General features: G+C 48.2%; 1 protein-coding gene across 1 annotated transcript in view; it reads right to left on the bottom strand.

Annotated features, from left to right (window-relative positions):
• Nucleotides 1-7,126: 7,126 nt before the first annotated feature.
• The window catches only part of Wdr1 (WD repeat domain 1), a 40,785-nt gene continuing 28,654 nt past the window's right edge, over nucleotides 7,127-19,257 (bottom strand). Inside the window, exons 10-15 of the mRNA XM_076864611.2 lie at nucleotides 18,042-18,196; nucleotides 16,395-16,482; nucleotides 13,635-13,745; nucleotides 10,591-10,764; nucleotides 10,143-10,287; nucleotides 7,127-8,258 (exon numbers count right to left, since the gene is read on the bottom strand). Coding sequence (XP_076720726.1) covers nucleotides 8,152-8,258; nucleotides 10,143-10,287; nucleotides 10,591-10,764; nucleotides 13,635-13,745; nucleotides 16,395-16,482; nucleotides 18,042-18,196 — 780 coding nt within the window. The 3' untranslated portion in view covers nucleotides 7,127-8,151. The remainder of the gene's footprint in view (nucleotides 8,259-10,142; nucleotides 10,288-10,590; nucleotides 10,765-13,634; nucleotides 13,746-16,394; nucleotides 16,483-18,041; nucleotides 18,197-19,257) is intronic.

The raw sequence follows: 19,257 nt of genomic DNA on the forward strand, positions 1-19,257 counted from the left end.
ACAAGAAATGCCGTTGGGATTTTGATTGGCATTGCATTAAACCTATAGAGAACTTTTGGTAATATCGCCATTTTGATGATGTTAGTTCTGCCTATCTATGAACAGGGTATATTTTTCCATCTTCTAAGATCTTCTTCTATTTCTCTCTTTAGGGTTCTGTAGTTTTCATTGTATAAGTCTTTCACCTCTTTTGTTAGGTTGATTCCCAAGTATTTTATTTTTTTTGAGGATATTGTGAATGGAGTGGTTGTCCTCATTTCCATTTCAGAGGATTTGTCGCTGATATACAGGAATGCCTTTGATTTATGCATGTTGATTTTATATCCTGCCACTTTGCTGAATTCATTTATTAGCTCTAATAGTTTCTTTGTAGACCCTTTTGGGTCTGCTAGGTATATAATCATGTCATCTACAAATAGTGATAATTTAAGTTCTTCATTTCCTATTTTTATGCCTTTAATTTCTTTCGTCTGTCTAATTGCTCTGGCCAGTGTTTCGAAAACTATGTTGAACAGAAGTGGTGAGAGAGGGCATCCCCGTCTTGTTCCAGAAACCCTTTTAAATTAACAATGTCTAGACACATTTTTGGTCATCATACCTGGGCAGGGGGTGCAGCTGGTATCTAGTGGGTAGAAGCCAAGGATGCACCCAAACTTCTTGTAAAGTCCAGAATAACAACCACCCCATGAAGAATTGTCCTGCCTGAAACATCCAAGGCTCTGCTTTCCCTTCCATAATTAATTATTAAGAATTGATCAGTGGTACAAAATAGAAGACACAGAGACAAACTCACATAAATACACTTATCTCATATTAGACAAAGGCTTCAAAAATATTCACTGGAGAAAAGAAAGCCTATTCAATAAATGGTGCTGGGAAAATTGGAAATTTGTTACACATGTAACAAAATGAAAATAAACCTCTATCTCTCACCAAGCACAAAACTCAGCTCAAAGTGGATCAAAGACTTAGGCATTAGAACAGATACCCTGCACCTAATAGAAGAAAAAGTAGGCCCAAATCTTCACCACGTTGGCATAGGAATTGACTTCCTTTAATAAGACTCCTAAGGCACAAGAAATAACATCAAGAATCAATAAATGGGACGGATTCAAACTATAAAGCTTCTACTCAGCAAAAGAAAGAATCAAGAATATGGAGAGAGAGCCTTCAGAATGGGAAAAAAATCTTTACCATATGCATCTCAGATAGAGCATTAATTTCCAGGACATATAAAGAACTCAAAAAAGTCAACACGAAAAAAACAAATAACCCGATCAATAAATGGGCTAAGAAACTGAACAGACACTTCAAAGAAGAAGGAATACAATTGATCAACAAATATATGAAAAAATGTTCAACATCTTTAGCAATTAGAGAAATGCAAATCAAAACTACTCCAAGATTTCATCTCACTCCAGTCAGAATGGCAGTTATTAAGAATACAAACAACAATAATGTTGGCAAGGATGTGGGGAAAAAGATTCACTCATACATTGCTGGTAGGAATGCAAATTGGTGTAACCATTATGGAAAGCGGTATGGAGATTCCTCAGAAACCTTGGAATGGAACCACCCTTCGACTCATAAACCCCACTTCTTGGTTTATGCTCAAAGGACTTAAAATCAGCATATTACAGTGATGATACCTCAGTGTTTATAGTAACAGTGGCTCAATTCACAATAGCTAAACTATGGAACCAGACTATGTAACCTTCAAAAGAAGAATAGATAAAAAAAATGTCACACACACACACACACACACACACACACACACACACACACATCATGATATATATATGATATATATACGATGAAATATTATTCAGCCTTAAAGAAGAATGAAATTATGACATTTGTCAGTAAATAGATGGAGCTGGCGAATATCATGCTAAGCTAAATAAGTCCAAAAACCAAAGGCCAAATGTTTTCTATGTGAATGGTAATTCACAATGGGAGGGGGGCTAGGGAAGAATAGAATTACTTAGATTAGGTAGAGAGGACTGAAGGGAGAGGAGGGGTATGGGGGTAGGAAGGATAGTAGAATGAATCAGACATTATTACCCTATGTACATATATAACTATACTACTGGTGGGATTCTACATCATGTACAACCAGAAGAATAAGAATTTACACTCCATTATATATGATATATCAAAGTGCATTCTACTGTCCTGTACAACTAATTAAAAAATTAAAAAAATTAAAAAAGAATTGATCATATGACTATACTAATTTATATTAATATGAATAATTAAAATATTTAAACTATTAATATAGCAAAGGTTAATAATTGGTTTATTAATAGAAAGTCAACCAATTATGACCCTTAAAAGAATACTCGTGATGACAAGTGGAGAGCAGGAGATAGCTGGGTGGCCCAAACTCACCCCTCAAGAGATAAGAGCACACATGTTGTTACCAAGGCTCCTGTCACCTGCCGTCATCCCCAGAGTTCCTGAGCGGAGGCGTCCCCCGGATCTTGCCTCCCTGTTTCCATTTCCTAGTTGCTGCTAAGGAGGATTCCAGCAGGCCCTGGTTTAGACAGGCTTATGACAACCAGTGGTGAGTCAGGAAAGAAAAGGTTCACAGAAATCCGGGACCTGAGACAAGAAGGGGGAAAATTAGGGACTTGGGGGTTAAAGAATCGTTTATCCCCACAGAAAGGATGAATGAATGACGCCAAGTGAGAAGAACACGGGATGATACTGAAAACCTGGAGGGATGTCAGGGGGAACGTCAGAGCCACCTCACCTGAGAAGAGTGGCAGCGAACAGGGAAGGCAGCGAGACAGGCAGGACACGCATCTTGGTTTGGGCATTACATTCTGCACCGCCACCTGCATGTAGGAGCCAGATGAGCCCATGTCCCCAGGGAAAGCCGCAAAACTGGATTCAGCCAAACTCTGTGTCATGGGTAGTGGCCTTCTGAAATAAAGCTCATCCGCTGCTGACTGCTTTCCTGACGTGGCACTGAGGCCATTTGGACAGAAGCTCAAGAGGACCCGGCAATCATGGTCAGCCTCCCAGGAAGCCCAACATAACATCCCAGCCTGGTGAAAGCCGCCAGAGGCTCTTAGGGACAGGGCCACTGAATTGGCATGCTCTCCTGTGTGAGAGAAAACTTGGTGTGGGAGGGTCATCCCACAGAAGTGCCAAGGAACAAAGCCTATGTCACTATGACAGAGGAAACTGTTATTTAAAAAATAAAGAACAGAAGCAGCCCACCTTGGACATCCAGGATGAAAGCACCCTCTCCCAGCCTTGAGCATCCCCTGCTCCAGGGAGCCTGCCCTGGTTTCCCAGCCAGAGGTGGTCCTCTGTTCTCCCTGCTCTTCAAGTGGGCTCCTCTCAGGGCATGGTCACTATTGTTGTGGCCGATCATTAGGCCTCGGGATGCCCAGGTAAATTTAACTTTCAGATCACCAGTGAGTAATGGTTTTGCCATAATTGTGAGTGCAATATTTGAGGTACACTTGGACTAAAAAAGTCATGTATTTATCTAAGATTCAAAGGTAGCTGGCTGTCCTGTACCTGTGAGCCTAAGAAACTGTGACTTGAGGCACATTGCCACTCTCGTTGACCTCCTGTGAACAGCAGCAGCTAGTCTTAGTATCAATCCCTACAACCTGTGCCCTTCACACACTACTTGACATAATTATGCTTGAAAAACAGCAAAAATACTGAGCAACAAAAATGAGAAAAAAATGGAGAAATGATACAATGCAGGCAGTTTTCTAGGTGGAAGATGCCCAGCCTGAACATGGAGGAGCCTGGAACCCCAATCCCTGCTTCTAGCCAGTATCCCCAAACTACATGGGAAACCGAATGGAGGGAATTTCCAGAACAGAGAGGTGACCCGGGCTTGGCACTAGGTGGATTCCCAGAGTCACTGAAGACCAACTTTGCCACCCAGCACAGTAATACTTGATTGATTGATTACAGAACTTAGATCCAATCCAGGGCCTCCATCATGCTGGCCAAGCACTCCGCTCCTGAGCTACATCCCAGCCCTGCTCTCTCTTTAAATAAAGGGATCACTAATACTAGTCCTACTAAATTGCCTCTTAGGTGTTAGAGCAGAAACGGCATGGGTTTTCTTTTGGGGATTGTTTTGCTCACCCTTAAGTAAAATATATAAAAATAGTTATCAAAGGTTAAGTTAGAATCTTTCTTTCTGGGCCTAAATACTCATGGGCAAATTTGAAGTTGTTTTTTATTCAGTAATAAGAAACTATTGCTTTTTAAAAATGATCCAAACCATTGGTTGTCAAGTTTTTCAGTAACATCATTTTTATAGAAAAAAAATCTTACCCAGAATTTCAATTTGTAAAAAAGTGGTAAGTGGATATTTATTAAAAATAGAATGCTCTAAGTTCAAATATATAATTAATGCAAAATAGGTCACAATTAAAACTCAAGTTTGAATTGCAGATTGTATCACATTGATATGATGAGCATTAGTAATTTTATATCATATTTATATTATATAGCTGTTATTTTTATATCACTCTCAACAATTTCATGTCAACCTCAGTAATCGAACATTTCTCCATTTCATTTTAGATGCACAGTATTGAGGAAATCGCGATTTGTTCAGATGGGACACTTGCAAATGAGATTTGTAAAAATTCACCTTGTTAACAGAGATATCAGCAAAATCATCTATCCCCAGATTTTCCCCAAAGCCATCAGAGTTCAGCAAGGCAAGTGAATGTCTTGATGGTGTTAGAATTTGGTACATATCGGAGGTCCACTGGCTCTCCTCCTCTCCCTCTTCTGGAGTAAGAGCCATAGTCAAATTTTTTGGTTTTATCTTTTTGCTATTGTTTTGGAAAATATTTTCCTTAAAAGCATGCTATGGGGTTGGGGTTGTGATTCAGAGGTAGAGCACTTGCCTAGCATGTATGAGGCACTGGGTTTGAGTCTCAGCACCATATAAAAATATTGTGTCCACCTATAACTAAAAATATTTTTTTAGGGGCTGAGGATGTGGCTCAAGCAGTAGCGCTCTTGCCTGGCATGTGTGCGGCCCGGGTTTGATCCTCAGCACCACATACAAACAAAGATGTTGTGCCTGCCGATAACTAAAAAATAAATATTAAAATTCTCTCTCTCTCTCCTCTCACTCTCTCTTAAAAAAAATATTTTTTTAAAAAAGCATGCTATGATAACAAGTAGTGGGTTTTACTGTCCTAAGCTACAATAGTGTTTTAATTTTTTGCTTGGTTTTCAATGTCTACTGGTACAGTACATCTCCATACAATTACAACCTCTTTGGGGCCTTTAATGATTCCCAGGAATATCAAGAGTGCCACTGTGACTGGTCTTCATCACACTGGGGCTCCACTTGGCTCTGACAGGTTCAGGGGCATTTATTGAGCAAGTGAGTTCCTTGGAGGAGAATGCATATGCCCAGCTGGTTGTCTGGTGATTGATACCATTATGTAAAGGCAGATCTCAGCTATGGCTAAGATCCCCGCTACAGGCAGGAGGATTACAAGTTCAAGGCTGGCCTGGGCAACTTAGTGAGACATGACTTAAAAACAAAGACAAAAAATAAGACACGTAAATGCGGAGACCAGTGCCAACATGAAGGTTTTCTTTTTGTCAGGGATTCCATTTGGCATATCCAGTTTGCATTGCTCAATGTGCTCAAGTGCAGGGCACCCACTCTGCTATACAACAACAGGAACGCTGGAGAAAGCAGCTTTGCAATCCACCGAGGCCCACGAGGGACAGCAGTCCTCTAGTCATGCTTCCTCATCTCAACCCCAAGAGGTCAGCAAGAGGGTGGAAAACAGGACCCAAGATCCCTGACTGGTCCAGCTCTTTCTATCACACTGTGCAACACTGCTTCCCCCAGGGTGAGGACCAGGTCTACCTGCTGCGCAAAGTTGGCAGATGAGGCTGACATAGGGCATATGGCCGCTCCCTCTGCCATCAGGCATTGCTCATTGATAGTGCAGCCTAGAGAGGCCTTGGAATCCTTAAATGGCTTAGGTAAAAGCTGCTCTACAAAATGAATTTGGCCTACACTAAGGAATTGCTGTTGCCATAAACAAAGCTAGAGGGCAGGTCCCATCTCACCTGTGAATTTCTCCTCTCCAGAACTGCTCGCGATTTGGTGCAGAGGTGTGCGACCACTGATAATGAGCACACTGCTGACTCTCAAGTGCTACTTGCGCCCGTCTTCTCCCTCCAAAGACAAAGTGGCCTTTTGATTTCTAATTTCCTTTTAAAGTTTACTGTGTGTACAAGTATCTCCCTTATTGAAGCAAGTAAAGATATTGGGTGCATTTTTAAAAAATCTGATTTTGTGAGAGATGCTCTTTTCCTTCCTCCCTGGAGACCTTCTCTCAAAACTGTTCTAAAATCCTGAGTGGCACTTTTTCCTAAGTGCTGTTACTCTACATGCATTGCTTTGTGACTCAGTCATGTATCTTGAAATCTATATGACACGTGTAATTTTCATTAATATGTGTTAAAGAAAAACTAACATCATACACATCCTCTGGCCTGGTAGTGTCTGTCATACTTTTGTGGATGGTATTTTTCTTCTTCAATGTGGATTTAAAATATTTATACTCACAAACGTATATCCCTTTTACCCTCTGATTTTTGTTCTTCCACACTTGTGCTGGTGATTAAACTCCTGTTTCCTTCTTGTACTCTAGTTTAAATGGTCCCATTTGCTAAAATTCAGAACTTTGATCTATAGCTAACTTGGCCTGGTCTAAGGACAAGGTAACCACCCCATTCCCTCAGATTGTCACAAGTTTCATCCACACCATTATTCAATAATTCTGTGACCACCCCAGCTCTAGACATCAGAGTAATTTAGTTTCCTCCTCCTGACTTATAGCCGTTTTATACATGAATCATAGGAGCCACTGATTAGCTCCTTAGAAGGAGAAAACATTTTATTGGGATTGTAAATTCCTATATTTATGATGTCTTTCCATCAAGATCAGTGCCTTTCACTTTACAGCTTATTGGATGCTTGGGAATTTTATTTTCTTCATCTAAATGCCCTAGAAGGAGCTACCTGAAGCCATGAGTGTCCCCCAGACCTTCCCACGAGTCCCCCCCACAGGCCCCATCACACAAAGTCAGTGACCCACAATGAAGAGAAAAGATATTTAATTATTTCTCAGGCTAATGTCTTAAAGCGCTCCAAGTGTTTTCACAAGTGCAAGGCGGGGATTGTTCTCAGCCAACATTTACCAGTGATTCCGACACACGCAAAAGACTCCAAATCATGGTGCTTTATACTTACTTTTAATTTCTGCACTGAAAAAAAAAAAAAAGGTAAAAACGATGACAATTAGGTAACAGTGACTTCAACTTTGCTGTTAAATTAACCTTTGCTCCTGTGGCAGAGGGGCAGGGAGACAAGAACATTGAAGTGTGACAATGGTGGTGACCAGGACATCTTTATCTGGCTAATAAGGGCTCTGAACGCCTGGACCTGGTGCTGTAGCCGCTAGCTCGGGAACATGACAGACAACAGTCAAGATACGTTAAAAAAAAAAAAAAAAAAAAAAAAAAAAAAAAAAAAATCCCACAATTCCATTCTTAAAAGCAAGCACAAAATCGACAAAAGAAACACATCCAGGGTTAATGTGTGCCCCTGTGTGACATGGGGTCAGTTCCTGGAGGCGGCCCTGTGGTGACATACCACAGGAGAGACAGACATCGGCTCCTCAGAACACAGCCTGTAGGCTGCAATGCTCGTCCCTTCTTCCCTCCCTGTGCAGGAGGAAAGGGGGAGCCCACTCACTCCCTGTCCAAGCTCCCAAGCTCCCGTGGGACAGCAAGAGTCATGGGCTGGGTCTCTGTGCTTTGGAGGCTGCTGCCTCTGGAATGTTCCGCGTTCTCAAGCTCTGGTTGGGCTGTGGGTTTTAGTTACGCTCCACACGCTGTTTAAGTGCTCACTTTATTTTTCATGTGCAAACTGCTACTGTCTAAAGCTTTCAGAAGGACGCGTACAGACACGAGCACCCTGCAGGGACGCAGGTGGCCACCCAGGCCCTCTTCCCTCCTGGGCGGCAGGGGGCGAGGGGCGCGTTACAGAAACAGTTAAGAGAATATGCTCCGCTGCGGTTAAACACTAGTCCCTGATTCGGTCCATGGGTGGGGAGGGCGTCCTCAGTAGGTGATTGTCCACTCCTTGACAGAGGCGTCGTGGGAGGTGGTGACCAGCGTGTGCTCGTCTAGCCAGGCCAGGCTGCTGACATGGTGTAGCCGGTGTGCATCTGGGGAGAAAGGGAGCCACTTAGGGAGCTGGACCTTCTCTGCTTCTGTGTACATCTCCGTCTAGGAAGATGGAAGCAAGCCTGTGCCATCCACAGGGTTCTGGGAACCTGGTGGCTGTCAGCCAGATCCCCTTCCACCTTCAGAGGGACAAGCCTGGAAGGACAGGAGCGGGGAGCAGCCATGGTTGGCCTAGAGCTATCAACACTGCAAGGTGATGAGTAGCATCTCTGGCCTCTGCTTGCAGCCCCCAGCAGCTCCTCCCCAACACCAAAATGTCCTCTCCCTCCACAGGGAGAAAAACTCCTTTCTCTTTTATGCATAAAGCAAAAAGTTTTAGGTAAGAAAACAGATACTCGGCCAATCCTCAGCATCTGGATTTTTTTTTGTACTGGGGATTGAACCCAGTGTCCCTTTACCACCGAGCTGAGCTCGATCCCTAGTCCTTCCTTCCTCTCTTGGGTCAGGGGATTACATGTGAGCACCATGATGCCTGGGGTCTCAGTAATTGGGCTCTGCATCTGTGTTCTCGACCAGCCAAGGATCCGAACTGCAGATTGCCCACAGTGGCTATATCTATCAGAACACAGACTTCTCACTGTTCCCTAAACAACAAGGTATAACAACTATTTACACATTATTACATTGTTTTAGGTATTATAAGTAATCTAGAAGAGATGTCTAAGTTATATATTGATACCTACTTTATTCAAGGGACCGGATATCTTGAACTGTGATGATCTGAGGTCCTGGAATCACTCCAGAGGGACTACTATGCATATCACCAGTAGTACTGAAATGGGGGGGGGGTCTTTCCAGTTCCAGGAATGGGGTGCCTACCCTGGGTGGCCCCCCAACTCTGGGTCTATAGTCCCACCTGGATAGGAGCAGATACAGCCCCAGAAGTCAGCCATGAGGCCTCAATCAGGAGCCTCTGAAGGCGGGTGGCACATGGTGCTGGTGCCCAGGTATGGTTGGACCTCAGTGCTGCATCCACATCACCACACTGGTGGGTGCACAGCTCACCCTCCTGCACAGAAGGCAAGCTAGAGGCCACTGGTGTTGGAGGTCCTGGCTGAAGTGCAGGTTCAGGACCCCCTTCTCCCCACTCTGCTGGCTCCTACAGTATCTGGTCCTTGATTGGTCTCACTCATGAGCCTGCTGATTCTTACTATGTGGCTGAACACTTCCTTACAGACCAGGACGGCCTCCGGGAACCTGTCAGGCCTCCTCCACCTGGGCCTTGGCACACCCTTCATTCCCTGCAGCTCTGGGGTGGACTCGGGTCATCCTAAATAGGAAAGGATCCAGCTATACTCAACATAAAGATTATCTTCTGTGGGCAGAGTAGAGGAGTGGCCAGGGCAACATGGAAGCACCTGGGAAGAGGGGAAACTTGAGAACCTTGCTGTCCCACACAGGGTTGACAGCCACGGGCCACTGCAGAGCCCTGTGGATGAGCAGCTAGCATAAGTGGAAGTGATTAGATGCTGGGCTAAATCAAATATACTCTTAAAAATGACATACTTCTTTTCACAACAGAAAACCTACTATCCACATGCAGCTTACGTTTTCGTTCTACTGGATACCATCATGACAGGAAAGGCTGGCTGTGGATGGAGAGTTAGGAGAGTGGATAGGAAAGACATTAGGAGCCCTGCTCCCAGGTGCCACCCAGGGAGAAGTACCCCAGAGTCCCTCTGCTGGGGTCAGCAGAGCACCTTCTGTTAGCCAAAGAATGAGAGTCTCAACTCTACTGGTCACCTCTTTAGATGATGATATAACCCTAGACACTCAGCCCTGGGGACAGTAGCCAAGGTACAAGTCTCTGGAGTGGCCTGAAAGCTCCGCTAGGACATTCCCTGCTAAGGCGTGGGTGGAGTCACCTTGGATCTTGACTCTGGTTTCTGGGTCACTCAGGGTCCAGACGTACACCATCATGTCCATACCACCAGAGGCAAAGTGCTCATTGTCTGGTGACCAGGCCAGGCAGACGATTTTTGCATGGTGTCCATAAAAAACGTTGTTCTCCTAATTGCAGGTTGAAAACAAAGGTGGAAAGGTCAGGGTTCAGATGAATTCCTCCACACGAGGGCCCCATTCCTTAAGTACATGCACTACACTGACAGCACTTAGGGGTCTCTGTCTCCTTGAAATAATCACAAGAGGCGTCTGGTACCCCCAGGACAAGGAGACAGGCTCAAAAGGCACAGCCAGGAGCCTCCTGCCATGGGTTCTCCAGGCCCATGCTGCCCAGCTCAGAAGGAGTGGCCTGGAAGCTCCACTAGGACATTCCCTGCTAAGGCGTGGGTGGAGTGGTGGAGGCCCACTCACCGAATAGCCATCAGCAACGCTGAACACGGTGACCACTTTACTGGCATCACACACGGCGAGGAAGGCGCCATCATGGGAGTAGGCCACGTCTGTCACAGGGCCCTTGGCCTCTAGGAGCTTGCCCTCGTCCTTCAGTGTGCTGCCCAGGATTGAGTACACACGGACATTGCCATCCTGCAGGTGTGGACAGAGGAGGGGAGTCACTCCCTGATATGCAGGAGATCTCACCTCTTTTGAAAGGAAAGGGCAGGCTGTTAAGAAGCAAACCTTTTCCCCTGCCAACAGGGCTCTGGCTGCAGGGGAGCTGTTCTTTCTTCCCTGGCACTAAGAGCCCCCAACTAAGGTCTTAACTGTTCTCCTGGCTTCCTCCCAGCAGGGAAGAATGAGCAGGAGGTTATTAGAACTGAACTCCAGGCCTCCCTATTCTGAATCTGTGTACTGAATGCTTAGGAGCCTGCTCTTTCTGCTCACACCCCACCCTGTCAGTTGCCAGGCAGTGCTCACAGGCCAATCTGGAGAAACCCATGCACAGCCCTCCAGGGTGCTCCACAGGTACCTGCTCCCTCCAGGGGGAGAGCACTCCCTGTCCATATGCTGGCAAGCTTCCCAGTCACCTTGTGCTCAGATACCTCCTTTCAGGGAGGCCACACCTGGCTTCCAGGGACTTTGACATCTTAGTCACCACCGGCTCCACCTGAGGGCTGGCCCTAAGAAGCGTTACACATGCCTGGAAGGAGTGAGGGCTGACAAGATGTACAGTGACCCTGCTAGAATCCCCCCAGCCCTGTCCTCCTGTGCTGTCAAGAGCCCTTCCTGGACTCTTGATGCCTACTGGTAGCAAGGGGTCAGGGATTCGTGGTCTGGTAAGGAAGAAATCGGCCACAGGGAAAGCATTCAAATCAAAGGTGCATTACCAAATTGCCAAGATGACTCAAGGAGATAACCACCAAACCTAACATCAGGCTAAATAAGCTGAAAGACACTGACTTGCTGAAATGTTACCATGTCATTGAAACAAACGAAGCCTACTGAGTGCAGTACATGAGAAAGAGCACCGCAAGCACAGAGCTGTGGCCCACGTGGCTCATGAAGACGTGGGGCTAGACTAGAAGATACCAGGGCAATGGGCACTGTGGAAGCCTGAAAATCGGGTGTGGTGGGGGTGGGGAGCTAACCCAGCTTCCTCCTCCATGTGGCCATGTGAAGGGCACCTTCTTACCCAACAGGAAACAATCCAAGGTCTAAGGAAGGAGCAGGGCGTGGTAATGAGAGCACAGAAGGGGGTCACCAGGCTCAGACCCAAATGTGCCAAGGACCTGGCTGTCCACCCCTCATGAATAGGTAAACATGCCAGAAGGCGCCAGTGTGGGGAAGGAGAACAGTGACAGGCCCAGAGCTCCAGAGCAGAGCCATGGGGACAACAGCCACTGGAAATAGGGCCGGGCTTGGGTACAGGCAAGAGGGGATGGAAAAGTGATGGACCCTCAGGGCAAAGCAAGGAGCACGATGGGCCTGTGGGGCCTGTGGTGCTGCCAACCAGAGCCAAAAGGAAGAGGTGGGTGAGGGGCTGCTCCTGGGCAGGAGCTGCATGGCTCAGGCACAGGACAGCAGGTGCAGACACACAGACATGGGTTACTTCAGCTATTTAGCTGGCCAAAGGTAATGTTTTACATTTGTGAAAAGTAGAGATGGCAAGGTCTACATGTCCTAGGATCACCAAGGATGGTGACACTAACAGCAGTAAACAGTAATTGTGATTGAGGTGCTAGGCCCACCCTCCTGGTCAGAATGACCCCAAGGTCAGCTTTTTCCCATCCAGCAGGAAACCAAATGGAGCAACAGGTCTAACAGGCCCCATGAGCCCCAATGGGGCTGTGAAGGCAGCCAGCAGCCAGGGGCAGTACAGGCTCAGACCAGTGAGGCCAGGCTGGAAACAGCAGATGGGCTCTAGGTGGGAAACAGCTCTTGGGGTGGGGGTGACTCCCTTGGGGGAGTCGGGGAGTCACCAACTGGCTGATCCCATGGTCCTTGGTCTCATACCCTTCCATAAGCCAAAGCAGTGAGTGCAGGAACAGCTTGTGAGGCGGGGTGTGGGGCTGCCGATGGGCAGGCAGGGTACAAGCTACAGAGTTGGCGCTACAGCATGTTCCCACATGCCAGGCACTAGGCAAAGCCCTTCTTGCTCGCGCCTGGACAGCTGTGAGGAAGCTCGTCAGCACCTTTACACACTGCGGCTTCCCGAGAGCCACAGCTGGCTGGGGCAAGAAGTTGACCTGCACCCAGCAGGCTGGCCCTGGAGCCTGGCCTGAGCAGGGCGAGAGATTGCTTTCCTCAAGGGTTCAAGGGTGTGTATGATCCTCAGCGGTGGGACTCAATCAGAGGCACCGCTCTCCCAGGACAGGGAGAGGAGGGCATGGGCTGCCTGTGAAGCCCTTAGGACTCGGCCTAACAAATGATAACTATTCTGTGTGCCTGGACTGTAGCTACTAAAGGTGATAAGAATTATGCTGTAAATGAACAGAAGCCAGAACTCAAGGCAAACGAAAATGACCAGGTTAATGTTTTACCCAGAGGATGTCAGGTATTCTTTCATTGTTCTCCTGCCAGCTATGAGTCTAATCAAGAGACACCAAGGTACACCACCCTTATTGTTCCCTCTCACCCCTCAAACATGCAGGTTGACTCCAACTCCATGGCCAAAATGCCCCCTCCTAGGTGGCTCCTTGACCTGTTTGCCACCCTTAGTGTCTTGGTCACTGGGCTCCTAAAGCCTGGGGACACCTTGGCCACACTGTGGCCCAGAGGACACTTACTAAAGGTCTACAGATGAAATGACCACAGTGCAAACGTGGCCCAGCTCACCAACATACCTCTGGCGATGCTGTCTGCCTGCCACAGGCGACACACCCACGGACCTCAGCAAACTGGCCGTGCCAGGAACCAGAGAGGCTCCCACCTCCCCAGCACTCACACAGCTCACGCAGTCCCTAAACTGCTCATATACAGGTTGGAGGGCAAAGGAGAAAGGAAAAGACTTTATTTACCGTGCCTCCGACAGCCACTGTGTCCCCAGCAGGGTGCACTGCCACGACTTCTGGCTCGTAGCCAGGATTGTCGATGCTGAAACACTTCTTCTGGTCCTTCAGCAGGACAATCTGCAGGAGGAGCGAAGCAGCGGTGGGTGAGGCAGTGCTCCTCTTCCTGGTGGACCTGGGCTCTGAGCATAGCCCAGGGTCAGTTCCAGCCTTTGACCCCAGTCAAGTGGGGCAGTGACAGGCCCTGTCAGCCAGTATCTCAGTAATGTTGGCCATTACTGTCATCACTACATTCCGACCAAATACGGGAACCAGTTTCTGGAAAGCTGTGGAGGTCTCTGAAGGACACGGACAGAGGAAAAGCAACAGGGACATGACTCTAAAGGGTGGGGTGATGGCATAGCATGTGGGGATTCAGGCTCTGGTTTCTCAAGTCAGAAGACACAGCCATTACCTGTCATGAACACATGTCGCCTGGTACAGCTGGGTGCCTACATGGCAGACAACACAACAAACTCAGTGCCCAGCGTTTGCCCGAGCCCAGTAGGCCAGCAGCAGAGCTCTTATGGACCCAGAGGGGAGGGTGAGGTGGAAGGGCATCACAGTGGGGGCCTGAAGGCCTGGCACAGCCCAGCTGCTCTGCGGAGAGAGGACACCCACCTCTGTGGGCCCTAGGGATTCTGCTGAAAGGGGCAAGAAGACTGCCTAGGGTGGTCAAACTGCACTGATCTCAGTCCTTAGAACACCGGATGTGCCAGCCCAGGTGTCCAGGGCTCTGCAAGTAGGCAGTAGCCTGATTCTAGCCCTGCCATCTACTGTTCATGAAGAATCCACAAATGGTCCAAGGGATGAGAGCCCAGCAGGGTCTAGACTGCATGCCCAGGAGGAACCAGGCACTAGGAACAGTAACCAAGCAGCATCTTGCTGTCAGCCAGAGGAGGGCCATCTGCCTCACCAGGAGCACTCAGACCTAGAGATAGCAGGGATCAGTTGTCTCATGTCACAAGCCAGAAACAGGGCAGAGAGAGCTTATGACAAATGCCCGAGAGGCCCACAGCCCTCAAGGGGTTGAGCTGGGACTCATGCCCAGAAATCAAGAATCCCTGCTCCTGGCTGCCACCCAGGACAGAGGTACCCAGCAGAGGTCCTACATGCATGGAACTCTCCTCCTCCTGTCTGCCCTGAATTATAACTTCCTAGACTGTTCCCAGACAGCATGGCCTTGGTGTGTTGACAGTTTTGGCTTGGTTCCATCATACTCCTTTTCCTAAGTGTGGCCCCTGCCTCCTCAGGGGCCTCTCTTCTGTGCTGGGGTGGCCAGCACCTCATGTACCCCTCTGCTGTCTACCTGCCACAGAAAGCAGCAGCCTTTCCTCTGACAGGTGTGGATGAGGGCACACATACCTGCCTGAACCTCCAGAGACTAGACGTGAACCTGGCTTTTCTGATCTAATGTCTCAGGCCATTTGCAGTGCTCCTGGTCACATGAGCTATAATGGGTCCCTGCAGAACTCCTCACCTGGACAGGAGTCACAGATGCCCCTGAGAACCAGGTGAGTCATGGCAGGTAAGTAGAAGGTACACATGCACTTCCTTGGGCCCCTGAAACTTCTGGGAGCCTGTACCCTGGACTGCTAGGACGCTGCAGGGAAGCTCACCAGCACTTCCTGAGCAGCAGCTGGCTGGGCCCCTACCTGCCCCCTCTGATAACTCTCACCATGTAGCTCGGAGGCAGGGAGCAAGCACTCTGCTACAAGGTCCTGCGCAAAGAGAAGGCCACACCCACATCCTCCCCCACTGCCTAGAAGGGCTGGGGTTCTGATGCTGAGGCTTCTCCCCTGTGGAGAAGCAGCTCCCACCCGAGGCGTCCCATGCTCCTTCTATGCCCAACTGGCCATTTAGGCTGTGTGATAATTACTTGGCAGGGAGTTCCTGTTATCTGGGACACACAGAAATTCATTCTCCCTGAAGCAATTGGGTTCACAGACCCAGGGAAAGGTGGGTGCATCCAGAATGGCAGCTTTCTTTAGCATGGATTGTCATTGGGCCTGTCACCACCTGACTTCCCTGTCCACACAGCAGGATGCCAGGCTGCTGACAAGATGACACGCACCATGAAACAAAATCCTGTTCAAGTGGGTCAGGTATGGATCACAATCAAGGGCACTGTGTTCCAGAAGTTCCAAAAGAGAAGTGAGTGGCCTCAGTGTGGGAAAGGGAAGCCAGGCCGTGCAGTCAGCACACTCAGCCTGGGTGTCACCCTGCCAGCACGAGGCCTGGCAATGTCAGCTCTAAACTTCAGCTTCCTTTTTTGTTAAAGGAGCTCAAGATATGAGTCTGACATGATCATATGTGAGTTTGTAATGCGCAAAGAGGGTGAGGCAAGTGCCTGAAGCTGCACAGCTGCAATGCAGTAGGGCTGGGATGTGAACACAGACATGACAGGACCATCTAACCAAGCCCCTCACAGACCCAATGGGTTAATGGGCTGCAGTGTGGTCTGCTGTTTAGAGACAGATCCCAGCCCTGCCCTTTTACCTGCCTGACCACAGGTAGCAATGCATCCCTTATTTATAAATTGGGGGCAATGCTCTGCCTAACTGGTAGGACGGCAGGGAGCATGGCACAGTGCCAATGGATGCTAGACAAAAGTGCTGGCTGCAGTTACTGCCACATGGGACATGAGTGGCATTTAGACACTAGACATCATAGTTGGAAACTTTAACCCCCTATTCCACCACCTGCAGCCAGAATGAGCCAGATCCATACCTGCCCAATGCACACAACCACAGCATATCCCCCAGGGCCGACGGCTACGCACTTTGGTTGAACATCCAGTTTCACAACTCCTTGTCCACTGTGGAGAAAGGAAAGCATTACTTCCACATGCAAGCAGCTTGGCACAGGTGTTCAATATATGTGCACTGCAAAACCACACACTTAGCCATGCAGGAGGAGATCCCCTGTTACCTACACTGAAGGAGCAATTTGCTACATTATGGAGGGTGGTTTAAAAAAAAAAAAAAAAAAGACACCTTACTCTATGGCAGTGGTGGCCAATTATGATGGGAGACTAGCGTGTGGTAAAGGAGGTGGGGAAAGGAAGTGAACAGTCTGTTCCTATTTACCTGTGACAGGACCCTGCCACCCTATCATTCCAGCAAAGCTCAGCTTCTGTCCCCAGGGCTGCAGATCAAACCCAAGTTTTTTGCTGAAGACAGAATTGAGCTCTGCTCCCTCCCAACGGTAATGGTAGGACCATTCTTGCCAGTAGCAGAACTTTTTAAGACTTCATTATCTTTCATAGACATTACCTTCCTTTTGTCTTGGCTAATGCTATAAAAAATCATCCCTGAATAACTTACACATGCAACCACTTCTTGCAAACTGTAAACTGAGAACACTTCCATGCAGCTGGGCCAAATGTGGAGCCCAGTGTTTCCCTGGACGGGCTCTGCAAGGTCCCCAGGCTGTAGCTAGCTTTTTGAGTCTTGGGTTCTCTTGGAACGTGTGGCCATGGCCTGCCCACAGGAAGACCTTCACAAGGGACATGTTAGGAACAGGGTCACCACAGAGCAGCAGACACTGGATGCCTTCTGCACTTGACAGGAGACATGACAGGGTCAGAGACTGTCAGCGAACCAGTGAGGCATGGGTATCAAGTGCACACACTTAAGCAGGCTGCAGTGCCTATGAGGCTCAGCTGCTCTCCAGGATCCTTGACCCTAGGTGAGACAGGTCCCAGGCAAAAAGCTGGGGTCTGCATAGGACAGCAGCACAGGGCAAGGGAGGGTCAACCCCAGGTGTGGGGACATGGGGTCAAGAGGCCCTGTCAAGTTTGAAAGTCTCTACGCCCCACATTAGGGACATGCAGCGTGTCTCCCTCCACTGCCCCTCACCTGCACCTGGAACTTCTGGTCCCTTGATAACAGATATTCTCTAAGCTCTAATGACTTGTCATTTGAAGACATCAGAGCAAAGCCAGGAGGACAGCATCTCTGAATCGGTGCCTGTGTACCCATCTCATGCTTGAGCAGGTATGTGCTCTGTGCCAAAGCCAGGTGCCCTGAGGGCCTCACTTGACTGACCTTTCCACTAGCCTGGGACTCCACCATCACCCATCTTTACTGATGAGAAAAGAGGTACAGGAGGTCCAGCAAGCTCCAGAAGAGCAGGTGTATGATCTGCTATTCACACCCAGGACAGAGCCTACTCCTGGTCACTGTTTTAGGAGCTACATGTAGGTCACATGGACCCTGTAGCTCAGACCTGACAACAGAACAATGCTTAGAAGTGGAAAGAGTAAATAAAACATTACTGAGAAAAGCCACTGCTCCTAGTGTGGGCCCTTTGTGGGCAGCAGTGGCTCATTCTGGACCCCTCCAGCCCATCCCTGGCCCCACAGGCAGCTCTCACCTGTAGTCCCTCAGCATGAGGTTGGTATAGCGAACAGTGTCATCCATGCTGCAGCTGACGAGCTGCCCAGACTCATCCACAGTCATCCTGGACACCTGATTCGTGTGGCCTTTTCCAGAAAAGGAGTCATTTTCCCCTGTCTCTGAATCCCAATAATGTGGGGCAGGGTTAAGGATGGTCTCCGAAGGGTAGTGCCTGCCACAGCAATCCCTTGCCCAGGAGGCCCAGAAAGAGCAACAAAGCAGTGAGAGGTCATAGGCACCCTCCCAGACGTTCAAGCCCAGCATTTCAGAAAGCAGTGTAGTGCCCTGACTGCAGGGCAGCAGGTTGTCTGACTCCATGGGCCGAGGTGGTAAGAACCTGACTGCCCCAGAACATGGAATCCTATCTGTGACAGCACAGATCAAGCATCCCCAGCCCAGAAAGTGCCAAAGTCTGAAACTTTCTGTGTGGACATGATCCTATAAATGAAAATCCCACTCATTCACATGATGGTACAGTCAAAATGCAGGCATGTTAAAAATACTGTACATAAAGTTACCTTCAGGGTATAAGGGATACTAGGTATACTATAAAACAACTGCAATTTTGTGTTTAGACTTGAGTCCCCTGCAAACTTGTATATGCAAATATTTCCAAATTTGAAAATAATCCAGCCCCAAAATGTCTGAATAAGGGATGCCCACTAATGACTCATGGAAGTGCCCTCAGAGGTGGTTCACAAGTGACTAGAGAACGATATGCGTGGAGCAGACAGCTCAGATGGACACTGTTTGCTGGAACTCTGGGCAAGTAGGCCGTCTCATTTGTTTTCTGTTACACACAGTCAAGCCCATGGCCATCCCCAGTGAGGCTGGCTATGTAACATTGCTCACCAGGTGATGCTAGGTGACAGCCCTGGGGTGACACACCTTTCCATGGGCCAGCGTACAGTTTCTGAGCCTGCGGTGTCCAGGTGTAAGTTGTGGCTTAAGCAACGAGACTACTTTTACACTGAGAAATAGGAATCTTATTTTCAATGAAGATCATGGTTCTTTGGAAGCTGTGTGTTCAAGGTTGACCCTGCTGGGGCGAGTCAAGCCAGGTGCAAGACATGGCTAAAGTCAGGGACTTTAAAGTCCTGACACTGGGACAAGAGAGCAGTGCCCAGGGCCTGCTGAGGTCCAACTGTGACCACAGGAGACGGTCCTCGGGCCTTGTCTGCCACCAGCTGTGA

This window comes from Callospermophilus lateralis, chromosome 8 (assembly GCF_048772815.1).
Source record: "Callospermophilus lateralis isolate mCalLat2 chromosome 8, mCalLat2.hap1, whole genome shotgun sequence".
Taxonomy (NCBI): domain Eukaryota; kingdom Metazoa; phylum Chordata; class Mammalia; order Rodentia; family Sciuridae; genus Callospermophilus; species Callospermophilus lateralis.